At 42.8% G+C, this 14,930-nt stretch overlaps 1 protein-coding gene across 3 annotated transcripts in view; it reads right to left on the bottom strand.

The window, feature by feature from the left end:
• Positions 1–14,597, bottom strand: part of kifc3 (kinesin family member C3) — a 50,653-nt gene extending 36,056 nt beyond the window's left edge. Inside the window, exons 1-2 of one of the 3 annotated variants that reach the window (XM_034559042.1) lie at positions 14,483–14,591; positions 4,928–5,239 (exon numbers count right to left, since the gene is read on the bottom strand). In XM_034559042.1, the coding sequence (XP_034414933.1) occupies positions 4,928–5,158 (231 nt within the window). In that variant the 5' untranslated portion in view covers positions 5,159–5,239; positions 14,483–14,591. Of the gene's footprint in view, positions 1–4,927; positions 5,240–14,482 lie in introns of all 3 variants that reach the window. The other 2 variants (XM_034559051.1, XM_034559068.1) reach the window with 2 other exon arrangements.
• Positions 14,598–14,930: the final 333 nt, after the last annotated feature.

Genomic DNA, 14,930 nt, shown 5'->3' on the forward strand with positions numbered 1-14,930 from the left:
GTCCTATGTGTACCGAAGGGAAACCCTCTGAGGACTAACGCAGCGGGTTCAGTCTGACTATTGATCAACTATTTAATTTTAATTGATAAGATGGGCATGCTGGGAAATATGGTTGCACATGTGTCAGTCAATAATAAGCAGCCCAACCATCATATGAATAGTATTTGATATTTATTAATGTTGAACAGAAGATCTGTGGGAACCTGGTGCTGCCGATTAAAAGAATAAAAGCATAGTTGGCTATAAAGATCATGTTCTATACAGCGATATAGTTACATTACATTATATTAATATTATAATATGGTGAGCACTGGACTCATGAGCAGCCACAGCTCAGAGTTTGTATAGTGTCCACAGTGGATCACAGACATGACATGAGATGATATGAGAGGACATGAGAGGACATGGGATGATATGAGAGGACATGAGAGGACATGAGAGGACATGAGATGATATTAGAGGACATGACATGAGATGATATTAGAGGACATGAGATGAGATGATATTAGAGGACATGACATGAGATGATATTAGAGGACATGACATGAGATGATATTAGAGGACATGACATGAGATGATATTAGAGGACATGACATGAGATGATATGAGAGGACATGAGATGATATTAGAGGACATGACATGAGATGATATTAGAGGACATGAGAGGACATGAGATGATATGAGAGGACATGAGATGATATGAGAGGACATGAGATGATATTAGAGGACATGAGAGGACAGGACATGAGATGATATTAGAGGACATGAGATGATATTAGAGGACATGAGAGGACAGGACATGAGATGATATGAGAGGACATGAGAGGACATGAGAGGACATGAGATGACATGAGATGACATGAGAGGACATGAGATGACATGAGATGATATTAGAGGACATGAGATGATATTAGAGGACATGACATGAGATGATATTAGAGGACATGAGAGGACATGAGATGATATGAGAGGACATGAGATGATATTAGAGGACATGAGATGTTATTAGAGGACAGGAGATGATATTAGAGGACAGGACATGACATTAGAGGACAATACATGATATGTTATTAGAGGACATGAGATGACAGGACATGAGATATTAGAGGACATGAAATGATATTAGAGGACAGGACATGAGATGATATTAGAGGACATGAGATGACAGGACATGAGATGATATTAGAGGACAGGACATGACAGGACAAAACATGAGATGTTATTAGAGGACATGAGATGATATTAGAGGACATGAGATGACAGGACATGAGATATTAGAGGACATGAGATGATATTAGAGGACATGAGATGATATTAGAGGACATGAGAGGACAGGACATTAGATATTAGAGGACATGAGATATTAGAGGACATGAGATGATATTAGAGGACAGGACATGAGATGTTATTAGAGGACATGAGATGTTATTAGAGGACAAGAGATGATATTAGAGGACAGGACATGACATGAGAGGACAATACATGAGATGTTATTAGAGGACATGATATGACAGGACATGAGATATTAGAGGACATGAAATGATATTAGAGGACATTAGAGGACAGGACATGAGATGTTATTAGAGGACATGAGATGATATTAGAGGACATGAGATGTTATTGATATTAGAAGACATGAGATGATATTAGAGGACAGGACATGAGATGATATTAGAGGACATGAGATATTAGAGGACATGAGATGATATTAGAGGACATGAGAGGACAGGACATGAGATGATATTAGAGGACATGAGATGACAGGACATGAGATGATATTAGAGGACATGAGAGGACAGGACATGAGATGATATTAGAGGACATGAGATGACAGGACATGAGATATTAGAGGACATGAGATGATATTAGAGGACATGAGATGTTATTAGAGGACAGGAGATGACATGAGAGGACAATACATGAGATGTTATTAGAGGACATGAGATGATATTAGAGGACATGAGAGAACAGGACATGAGATGATATTAGAGGACATGAGATGACATTAGAGGACATGAGATGATATTAGAGGACATGAGAGGACAGGACATGAGATATTAGAGGACATGAGATGACAGGACATGAGATATTAGAGGACATGAGATATTAGAGGACATGAGATGACAGGACATGAGATATTAGAGGACATGAGATGATATTAGAGGACATGAGAGGACAGGACATGAGATGATATTAGAGGACATGAGAGGACATGACATGAGATGATATTAGAGGACATGAGAGGACAGGACATGAGATGATATTAGAGGACATGAGAGGACAGGACATGAGATGATATTAGAGGACAGGACATGACATGAGATGTTATTAGAGGACATGATATGATATTAGAGGACAGGACATGAGACGTTATTAGAGGACATGATATGATATTAGAGGACAGGACATGAGACGTTATTAGAGGACATGAGATGAGATGATATTAGAGGACATGACATGAGAGGACAGGACATGACATGAGGACAGGATATTAGAGGATATGAGATGGCATGAGAGGACAGGACATGAGGAAAGGACATGACATTAGACGACATGAGATGATATGACAACATTACATGAGATGACATTAGATGAAATGATATGAGATGAGGTGACGTGATATGACATGAGTAGGGAGCTCAATGCTGCTGAAAGTAGAAAAACAAGAAGAAGACTAAAGTCCTGCAGTTGGACCAGCAGGGTGTAAATCAACCCAATTGTTGTGCTGTTATTGGCTGCCGTTTACTGATGATGTTCAGATGTCACCGACTTGTGAACACTTGTACTCTCCATCTGTCACGTGGCTGAATGAGGCCTCACATCTGCAGCGATCTCCAGAAGAGAATCACCATTGATCCCCAAACACTTTGAGATGAACTGTGTAGTTATTGATTCTATAGCAAATAAAACAACACTAACTAATCTCATAGACAACGGAAAGGTTTAGATGGTGTACAAACTTAACATCTGACCTCAATGAAATAATAAACGAGCCCTGACACTTTGCCCCTGGCATTCAGGGTCCTTGCTGAACTACAAAGATCTTCTGGACTGTGTTCTCCTATCACATTCAGTGTTTCACATCATGTGATCACATGCTTCACATTCCTCTGCTGACGACAGGAAGCAACGCTGCTGAGAATCACCAACATCAGATTTAACTGAAAGAAGCCGACAATAACCAGCTGACACAAAGTCTGTGAATGCACCAGCAGTTTCCAAAGAGGAAGAACATTCTGGGGTTAAAATAAGTGTATCATGCTGCAGTAAACCAGAGACCTGAATGACCTCCAGCATCATCCAATGCAATTCGGCTTTAGAGACAATTATTCTACTGAGACGGCCACCTGTTTCTTCACAGAGAAAATCTAATTTCTACTGGACAAAGGGGGTGTTGTTGGAGTTGTGTATCTTGATCTCAAGAAGGCATTTGACACTGTTAATCATAGTATTCTTTTGTCCAAATTGCACAGTTACAATTTCTCCTCAGGTACACTTAAATGGATTGCATCATATTTATATAGTAATGATCTGCCATCAGTATGTCCTCATACCAATATTCAAATGTATGCTGATGACACTGTAATTTACTTGCATGGTAGCAATTTGGGAGATGTGGCAAAAGAACTCACTAAATCCCTGGCTAATGTGACTAGTTGGTTAACGCAACGCTGTCTACAACTCAATGTATCCAAAACAGTATGTTTGTTTTTTACCAAAAGAAACTGTGTAGAACCGGATGTTTTTGTATCTGGGGAAAGGCTAAAGGTTGTATCTGAATACAAGTATCTAGGAGTACCTTTTGATTCCAATTTGTCTTTCAAATCCCAGGTGAACATTTTTTGTAATCGGGTCAAATTCAATCTAACTTCCGGTTCTCACGCAACTACATGTCAACAGAGGCAGCTCAAACATTCATGCATTCAATGGTTATTTCCCACATCACCCACTGTTTAACAACCTGGTCACATGCTAGTGCCACTACTCTTAAACCATTACAGTCACTATATAAGCGTACGCTCAAAACTCTTGATAAAAAAAAAAAGTTCTCTCTCATCACATTCCTATACTAAAAATATATAACTTGCTTAGTTGCGATAACATGATTAAATATGTGCATGTCTGTCTCATGTACAACATTATACATGGTTTGACCTCTCCTCCAAACAATCTGTCGCCACACAACCTGGACATCGGCTCACAAGAGGTGCAGCAAGAGGGGATTGTATTATTATTATTATTATTATTATTATTATTGTCCCTCTCAGGAAAAGTGCTTCTAGTCATGCTGCGTTCTCCGTACAGGCAGCAGTTCACTGAACTCTATTCCAGGATCAATCAGAGATCTACAATCATTCTTTTAAAGCTGAGACAAATAAATGGTTCATTAGTAGCAGCTCTGTCAGCACTAGACTGTAACTGCTCCTACTCGTCCTCAGTCTGTCAGTCAATCTGTCTGTCAGTTGTCTGTTTTTAGGTCTATATGTCCTGACTTTGCTGGTCGACCATTCACTCCACCTGCATGTATGTCTTTTGTTGTTGTTTACCTGTCTGTGGTTATATTTAATTTACTTCTCCCTTATTTTATTTTGGGTGTTTGTACATTTTATATGTCATCTTATGTTTTTAGGTTTGTTTCATAACATCTGCCTCTTGGGACTACAGATGAAAAATAGCCTCTTGGCTAACTCTGGCACATTTACAGAAATGTTTATATTAATGTGTACTGTCCCTTATTAAATAAACAAATTAAAAAAATTCTTTAAAAATAAATAAATAAAGGAACCACTCATTAAAGACCTCCAGTATCATACAGGACTATTCCTCCATTCAGGACCTCTATAGAGAAACCACTCATTAAAGACCTAAATGGACTCTTCCTCCACCGTTGTTTCTTGTGTTGTTGAAGTGCTTTCTCCCTGCTCACCTGGACTCTCTTACATACGCCGCCTCGCCTCCGCTTCCCTTCCGCCCTGTAGCTCCTCTTCGCTCCTCTTTGGTCCACGACCTTCACTGAATCTTCTCCAGACCTGGAAGTCCCCCACACCTCGGGGAGGCCTCCGTCCCCCAGACGTCCTCCGGGTTCCACGGCTTTGTTGGTCCAGCGCTTGAAGAAGCTGTGGAGGGTCAGGACCATCAGGCTGCACAGGACGTACATAGTCCCGCCCCACAGGTCCAGCTCCCCTCAATACCGCTCAGGCTGAAGGTGATTCCAGGTGGATGTTGTGCTCCATCGTATCTGAACCCAACCAGGTGAATGTATATGAATGTAATATATATATATCTCTGGTGCTTCACCTCTACGGAGTCCCGCCCCCTCACTGTCCAGGTGTTTGGTGTTGGACAGGTAACCAGAGCCAGCAGCTTCAGTTCCTCAGGGTAACTCCAGACCGTGAACTCTAAAACCCTCTCAGGTCATGGCTGTTGCTTCACAAACGTATTCCATTGTAAAAATAAAAAGGACAAAAAACTACACAAGAAAAAATATATAGATTTGTTTATATGAAAAATTATTAATTAATTATATATATATATATATATATATATATATATATATATATATATATATATATATATGCCACGATAAACACTGAAGAACGTATTTTCAGTGAGATTCAGGCTAGATTAGATTGTTGTCTCATTTAAGTTAGAGAAAGAATTCAAAAACTAGAGCTGCACTCATAAATAAAAGACTTCAAGCTTCATTTGTGCTCATATAATCAGGCCTGAATCCTGAATACAAATGAGCTCCAGCGTGTCCAAACACCAAAGAATGTTTTGATTTCAGAGGTATTGTAACTTTGAATAGCTCCAACAGGAAATCCGTCAGAATAAAATCAGTCAGGAAACATCTGACCCAAGAACCCACGAAGAAGAAAACACTGCAAATGTCCTGACGCTTCTCTCCAGACTGACTGCAAAAGTAGAAAATCCAGATCTGTTGAGTCTGTTAACTTCCCTCCATGTTTGTTTCCTCCAGTCCGTTAGCTCTTCGCTAGCTCAGCTTGCTTCTGATTGGCTGAGCAGCAGGTCCTACCCGTCTCTCTGCATGACACACTGCAGAAGATTAAAGCTGAGGCAGGTCTTCACCTCCATCACAGAGAGAGAGAGAGAGAGAGAGAGAGAGAGAGAGAGAGAGAGAGAGAGAGACCTCCACTCTGAGCACCTCCCCCCTGACCTGGGACCATCTGTTGTTGCTCCAGGATAAAACTGATGATATAACATGATGAGACTCCATGATGCTTTTCAATATCTTTTACATAATAACTCAGTTTTATTCGTTGATTTTACATTAAATCTGTTCCGTTTTTATTTTCAAATCAGGCTTGTTTTTAATTCTGTAAATGATGCACATATTTAGGGTCCTCGTGACGACTTCGTCGTAGAGGAACCTATTGTTTTTCGTAGAATTATTCTTTTTCATATTTTCTCTACCTACTTTTGCCCTTTTGGTGGACTTATCATATCCCAAAAGTTGTTAAATTTGACATGCATATCAGAACTGGTGAAAAATTTGATAATTTGGAGGTCTCGCATTTGGGTACGAATAGTTTTCTCTATAGCGCCCCCTTGTGTCAAAAAGCCCACGGTTTTTGCTAACAATATCCGATTGACTTGAAATTTGGTACACATGTCCACTTGGACCTCCTCTACAAAAAAGTAATTGGTCGTTATAAAATGCGCCAACTTAGATTTTCCGCCATTTTGAATTTTGTAAAAAAACACGTTTTTTACATGTTCTCCTAAACGATGAGTCCGATTGATACGAACATTTATATGGTTCATTATTGGTTCAATGTCATCAAATGTTGTGAAAAGATTGTTGATATCTCATTGCGTTCAGAAGATATGGGCCAATTAGTTTTTAAGGGGTGCGGCCTCATATTTAAAGACACAACTTCCAAATGACTAGGCCTATCCATTCCAAATTGCTAGCATATGTCCACATTGAGTCCCTTAACGTTCCCTATTTTTTTCATAATATTTGAAGATTAGGGTGCGCTGCAGTAAATTGCTCAATATCGCAATCTTTAGCCTTTTTTGGCGTTTTTTCACGTTTTTGAGCGTTGTAAAACTGCGAACTCCTCCAAGAGCTTAAACCCGATTCATTCAAACTCGGGCTATGTGTTCTAGAGACCTTAGCCATGAAAAGTATTCAAAGGATTTAAAAAATATAAAACTATGTGCGTAGGGGCCTCTTTCAACGCTTTGTTATAGTTGTTATAACTCGGCCATACATAATCTAATCTGCTCCATAATATTCATATGGCATGACATACTGACCCTGAAGACATCCATATAATAATTTTGAATTCAAGTCATAGCGCCACCTAGTGGCACATTTTTAAACTTTTCCTCACGTTTTGGGGAGTTGTAAAACAGCGAACTCCTCCTAGAGCTTAAACCCGATTCATTCCAAAGTCGGACAGTGTGATCTTGAGACCTTAGTAGTCAAAAGTTATCAAAGGATTTTCAAAATATAAAACTATGTGCGTAGGGCGCGATGGCAAAGAACACCATTCGCCATGAAAATGGAAGTTTTTTTAACGTGGCCATACATTATGTAATCGGCTCCATATTTCTCATGTGTCATGACACACTGCCCCTGAAGACATCCATATGGTAATTATGCATTCTAGTCATAGCGCCACCTAGTGGCAACGGTAGGCTACATGTTTTCTACTTGTATACCCTTCTCCTCACAGATTAATCAGATCCCTCTCAGAATGTTTTTAGAATAGACTTAAGACCTTGATAATGCTTCACTGTGAAGATTGTATGGACTCGTTGAAGGGCGGCGAGTTGGAGCATCGGCGAAGTTTGATCTGCGAAGTCTGATCCTTCGCCGTGACCGAATAAACCGATGTAACATGCTCCAAACGTAACTAAACTTAGCACACACATTTAAAGTCAAATATGTAGTTACCTGATACGATTTTAATGGTTCAGAATGGCAATATGGATCGATAGCGCCCCCTACAAACATACATTTAAGCAGCCCCGGCGCTACACTTCATCTACATTAATGAAACTTGGTAGGCATATGTAAAACATGCAAACTGAAAAGAAAGTCTCTTGGGACCATGCTCTAAACAGTACCGGAAGTCAGTTAGTGTGATTTTTCCAGTAATTCTTGTGTATTTCATGCCACTATATGTTACTGAACTCCGGATGAAGGGAATTTATCAGATCCACTTCAAATGTATTATGTTGATGCATGTTGTCTCGTGCCATACATACAGCAAGTGGTGGACTGTTTGCAGTACAGTATAATTTCCAGCATCGCTGGAACTCGCAGACGCTCACTCCGACGGTCGCAGACACTCCCGGGCCGCTTGAGCCGGCGTCCGGCCAGCACCCCCAACGACGTGGAGGACCCGCACATCGCTGCTTGCAGCTTTAATTTATTATTACATTTATTTTAAGCACTTCATATTGTATCAGAATTGTTTCACACAGTAAAGTTCAGTACAGACAGTAGAGTTTAGTAAACAAACAGTAGTTTAGTAATCAAACAGTAGAGTTTAGTAAAGAAAGAGTTTATTACATAAACAGTAGAGTTTAGTAAATAAACAGTAGTTTAGTAAAGAAAGAGTTTATTAAAGAAACAGTAGTTTAGTAAACAAACAGTAGAGTATAGTAAACAAATAGTAGAGTTTAGTAAACAGAAACAGTAGAGATGAGTAAAGAAACAGTATAGTTTAGTAAAGAGAAACAGTAGAGTTCAGTAAAGAAACACAGTAGAGCGCAGTAAAGAAACAGTAGAGTTCAGTAAAGAAATAGTAGAGTTCAGTAAAGAAACACAGTAGAGTGCAGTAAAGAAACAGTAGAGTCCAGTAAACAAACACAGTAGAGTGCAGTAAAGAAAGCTGGTTCGGGTTAAGGTTAAGAAAGAGCTGGGAGCCTCTCTGGATCCTGCTCAGCAGCAACAAAAGAGGACATTTCAGGGTCCTAATAAGGGAAACCAGTCAGACTATCATATGGTCCTAAGCCTCCAATCAGACATCTCACATCCCAGACTCCATTCACAGAGAGGATCCATGTCTATATTAAGAGCTTCAACAGAGTCTTGGACCCTGGAGTGGTGGTCTGCAAGAAGTTAATACTAGAAAGGAAGACTCAAAAGACATGTACAAGTACACAAGTCCATTCTTCAGCTGAAAGTATGCACAACTCATTATCCATCGCCAAATGTACGAAGGAAGTTTAATTACTTCGAGACATGTTTCAGGATTAAAGATCTAAAGATGGACTAGAACTTCAAAGTGGACTAGATTGAAGATTTCTTTTCACTTCCATTAAAACTGTAGTAGAAGTATCGGCATAATAATAATAATGATAAGGTACAAAACATTAGAAGTCAGTCCACCTTTAATCTGACCGGTCGATTCAACAACAATATAAATAAATGTTCAAGAGTGGAATATTCCACCAGAAGAGTCTAATGTTAATAAAGCTCAGCATGATAAACATATGATTTAATGCTGTATGAGATAACCTGTATGTATTTTATATAGATGACAGACTATAATAGACATGCGTTAGAGCTGCTACTGATCCAAAGACGCCTTCAGGTCACACAGGACACAATTAACTATTAAATGAAATATGTACACACGAATAACTAATACGTTTGTAGCTGAACTCACTGCAGCTCACAGGGAACACGCATCAGTGGTTTACAGTCCCACAATGCTTTGCACACACCCATTGGAGCTATTTTAGGAGGAAATTACAGTGTGAACGTACACCGTTATTCATGCAGCTCAGACTGACTCTTCTCTTATGCTGCATCACTTCCTGTTTGACTGTCTGCTCTCAGAGGGACTTCTAGTGAAAGACAGCTGAGAACTAAGATGTGGTTACAAATGAAAGCAGAGTCCATCTGCCCGGGAGAAGATCTTTGAACTAAATCACAGATAATCACGGGACCATCTGAAGAGGACGTCCTCAGTGAGACTAAAACGGGTTATTTAGAGAGTCTTCAGCAGAGAGACACACCCTTCAGAACAACCGCCTCCTCAACCACACACACATGATCTGAAGGTTCATTTATCAGCGTTTTTATAACTGCTAGACACCGACATTGAGACTTCTACAGACTAACAGAAACCAGGAGCGTCAGAAAAGCTAGAAGAGCCAGAAAAGCTAGAAGAGTCAGAAGAGTCAGAAGAGCTAGAAGAGTCAGAAGAGTTAGAAGTCAGAAGAGCTAGAGTCAGAAGAGCCAGACGTTTCAGAAAAGCTAGTAGTCTAGAAGAGTCAGGAGAGCTAGAAGTCAGAAGAGCTAGAAGTCAGAAGTGCTAGAAGATAGAAGAGCTAGTCATACAATCTAGTCAGAAGAGCTAGAGTCAGAAGACCTAGAGTCAGAAGAGCTAGAGTAAGAAGAGCTAGAGTAAGAAGAGCTAGAACCAGAAGAGTCAGAAAAGCTAGCGTTAAAAGAGCTAGTTAGAAGAGCTAGTCAGAAGAGCTAGAGTCAGAAGAGCTAGAAGAGTCAGGAGATCTAGAAGAGTCAGAAGAGCTAGAGTCGGAAGAGCTAGAAAAGCCAGAAGTTTCAGAAGATCTAGAAGATCTAGAAGAGTCAGAAGATCTAGAAGAGTCGGAAGATCTAGAATCAGAAAAGCTAGGGAAAAAAGTTTCAGAAAAGCTAAAAGTCAGAAGAGCTAGAAGTCAGAAGAGTTAGAAGACAGAAGAGCTAGAAGAAAGAAGAGCGAGAAGTCAGGAAAGTTAGAAGTCAGAAGAGTTAGAAGTCAGAAGAGCTAGAAGTCAGAAGGACTAGAAGAACTAGAGTCCGAGTCAGAAGAGTCAGAAGTGCTAAAAGAGTCAGAAAAGCTAGTAGTCAGAAGAGCTAGAAGAGTCGGAAGATCAAGAGTCAGAAGAGCTAGAAGTCAGAAGAGCTAGAAGTCAGAAGAGCTAGAGCCAGAAGTCAGAAGAGCTAGAAGTCAGAAGAGCTAGAAGTCAGAAGAGCTAGAAGTCATAAAATCTAGTCAGAAGAGCTAGAGCCAGAAGAGCTAGTCAGAAGAGCTAGAGCCAGAAATGCTAGTTAGAAGAGCTAGAGTCAGAATAGCTAGAAGAGACAGAAGAGCTAGGAGACAGAAGAGCTAGAAGAGTCAGAAAATCTGGAAGAGTCAGGAGTTTCAGAAGATCTAGAAGAGTCGGAAGAGCTAGAGTCGGAAGAGCTAGAGTCGGAAGAGCTAGAGTCGGAAGAGCTAGAGTCGGAAGAGCTAGAAGAGTCAGAAGATCTAGAAGAGTCGGAAGAGCTAGAGTCGGAAGAGCTAGGGAAAAAAGTTTCAGAAAAGCTAAAAGAGTCAGAAGAGCTAGAAGAGTCAGAAGAGTTAGAGAACACTGAAAATAAGACTCCTCATACATGTGTTTTACTTATCCAATATACATATTAATGCAGCGTTGATGTACGTTAAACAGTCTGAATCCATAGTTCACATTCTGTCCTTTATGCAGACAATGTTTCATATTCAAAAAGCAACATTGTTTCATATTCTTTGGTTACAGTTCTCAGACGTCTGGAGATAACCTCAGATGTCTCAAGATGCCATGTTGGACTCTGGGAAATTGCATGAACAATTGTTTGGTTTTCTGACTAAGCCTTTAATATTTATTTGAAATGCCCTCAACTTACCTCTCAACGGTGAAGTGAAAAGTACTGAAGACATTATACTCCACAAAGACAATATACACCATAATGAAATCACGTATGACCCGTACAATAAGACTATACGTGCAAATCTCAATGAGTCAATATTAAATATGGTACACATTTTAGAGGGATGCAGGACAGCGCTAAGTCTTTGTATCAGTCGGAGATTAAGTTGCTGCTGCTTCAGACTTGGTTCATCATTCTACCATCAGATCCATCACCTGAGATCCCTGTGACACTGACCACTTACAGAGCAGGTGTGTCCTCTGACTCAGAGGTGTGATAACATCTGTATCTTCTCACCTCTTATTGGACTTTCTCCCCATCTGGACCACAGCACCCACCAGACCACTCTACTAACCGTCCTGCACATTCATTCTAACTGGGTCCATCTCCTGTGCATCAAACAGACTCATTCTGACTCTCTGGACCTGAAACCAGTTCACTAGTGGCCGTTGATCTGTTGCATCCTGGACTTAATAAGACTTAATTAATAATCTTTGCCTTACATTTTAATGAAGTGAATATTTGGGTTTGAATAAGTGCTCCATAAATAAATGTTTGATGATCCAGTGATTTTGTGATTGACAGACAAGAACATCGTGTTGGTAATATCTGTTCGTCAATGTGATTTCATTGTGTCATTGTTAGCATTATAATGGACATAATCAAAGCAACAGTCATCAATAAACACATTCCGCCCTCCCTGGCATGGCAACCACAACACGTGCATGTGCGCGTGCGCGTCGACCAGGTGAGGCCGCAGCTCTTTTGTTGAGCAAAGAAAAGCGCAGAAAGCGCTGGACGGTTCCCCCGGAGGACAGCAGCTCCACCCGGAGGACAGCAGCTCCACCCGGAGGACAGCAGCTCCAATACACGGAGACAGCAGCTCCAATACACCGAGACAGCAGCTCCAATACACCGAGACAGCAGCTCCAATACACCGAGACAGCAGCTCCAATACACGGGGACAGCAGCTCCAATACACGGAGACAGCAGCTCCAATACACGGAGACAGCAGCTCCAATACACGAGGAAAGCAGCTCCAATACACCGAGACAGCAGCTCCAATACACGGAGACAGCAGCTCCAATACACGGAGACAGCAGCTCCAATACACGAGGAAAGCAGCTCCAATACACCGAGACAGCAGCTCCAATACACGGAGACAGCAGCTCCAATACACGGAGACAGCAGCTCCAATACACGAGGACAGCAGCTCCAATACACGAGGACAGCAGCTCCAATACACGGAGACAGCAGCTCCAATACACGAGGACAGCAGCTCCAATACACCGAGACAGCAGCTCCAATACACGGGGACAGCAGCTCCAATACACGAGGACAGCAGCTCCAATACACGGAGACAGCAGCTCCAATACACGAGGACAGCAGCTCCAATACACCGAGACAGCAGCTCCAATACACCGAGACAGCAGCTCCAATACACGGAGACAGCAGCTCCAATACACCGAGACAGCAGCTCCAATACACGGGGACAGCAGCTCCAATACACCGAGACAGCAGCTCCAATACACGGGGACAGCAGCTCCAATACACGGGGACAGCAGCTCCAATACACGGAGACAGCAGCTCCAATACACGGGGACAGCAGCTCCAATACACCGAGACAGCAGCTCCAATACACGGGGACAGCAGCTCCAATACACGGGGACAGCAGCTCCAATACACGGAGACAGCAGCTCCAATACACGGGGACAGCAGCTCCAATACACGGGGACAGCAGCTCCAATACACGGAGACAGCAGCTCCAATACACGAGGACAGCAGCTCCAATACACCGAGACAGCAGCTCCAATACACCGAGACAGCAGCTCCAATACACCGAGACAGCAGCTCCAATACACGGGGACAGCAGCTCCAATACACGGAGACAGCAGCTCCAATACACGGAGACAGCAGCTCCAATACACGAGGAAAGCAGCTCCAATACACCGAGACAGCAGCTCCAATACACGGAGACAGCAGCTCCAATACACGGAGACAGCAGCTCCAATACACGAGGAAAGCAGCTCCAATACACCGAGACAGCAGCTCCAATACACGGGGACAGCAGCTCCAATACACGGAGACAGCAGCTCCAATACACGAGGACAGCAGCTCCAATACACGAGGACAGCAGCTCCAATACACGGAGACAGCAGCTCCAATACACGAGGACAGCAGCTCCAATACACCGAGACAGCAGCTCCAATACACGGGGACAGCAGCTCCAATACACGAGGACAGCAGCTCCAATACACGGAGACAGCAGCTCCAATACACGAGGACAGCAGCTCCAATACACCGAGACAGCAGCTCCAATACACCGAGACAGCAGCTCCAATACACGGAGACAGCAGCTCCAATACACCGAGACAGCAGCTCCAATACACGGGGACAGCAGCTCCAATACACCGAGACAGCAGCTCCAATACACGGGGACAGCAGCTCCAATACACGGGGACAGCAGCTCCAATACACGGAGACAGCAGCTCCAATACACGGGGACAGCAGCTCCAATACACCGAGACAGCAGCTCCAATACACGGGGACAGCAGCTCCAATACACGGGGACAGCAGCTCCAATACACGGGGACAGCAGCTCCAATACACGGGGACAGCAGCTCCAATACACGGGGACAGCAGCTCCAATACACGGAGACAGCAGCTCCAATACACGGGGACAGCAGCTCCAATACACGGGGACAGCAGCTCCAATACACGGGGACAGCAGCTCCAATACACGGGGACAGCAGCTCCAATACACGGGGACAGCAGCTCCAATACACGGGGACAGCAGCTCCAATACACGGGGCTTGTCCTTACCTCCCACGCGGCGGCTCCTCTTCCTCCCGCTCTGCTCGCGACTTCCTGTCAGTTCACGTCCTGCGGCTTCCCTCGGAGACCAGGGACCGGGGTCCGCTGGACCGGAGACCGGGGTCCGCTGGACCGGAGACCGGGGTCTCTTCTTGTGTCTCTTCCTCGTCCTCTGCTTGCGGCTTCCCTCGGAGACCGGGGTCCTGGTGTCCGTTGGACCGGAGACCGGGGTCTCTTGTGCCTCTGTCTCGGCCCGCTGCTGTCTGCGCCGCCTTCACGGACTGTCGGACATGTGGGGATTCGGTGGCGTGAGCGCGCATGTGCGCGAGGAAACGCACAGTGAAGTTATAGAGATGAGGGCGGGTCACAAAGAATGGAACATGTTGACGTGTATGACGTCATGAAGATCTGTGTGTGTGACTGTTTATTAAAGCTCATTTTATACATTAACTGTTTA

Source organism: Cyclopterus lumpus, chromosome 3 (assembly GCF_009769545.1).
Source record: "Cyclopterus lumpus isolate fCycLum1 chromosome 3, fCycLum1.pri, whole genome shotgun sequence".
Classification (NCBI taxonomy): Eukaryota; Metazoa; Chordata; class Actinopteri; order Perciformes; family Cyclopteridae; genus Cyclopterus; species Cyclopterus lumpus.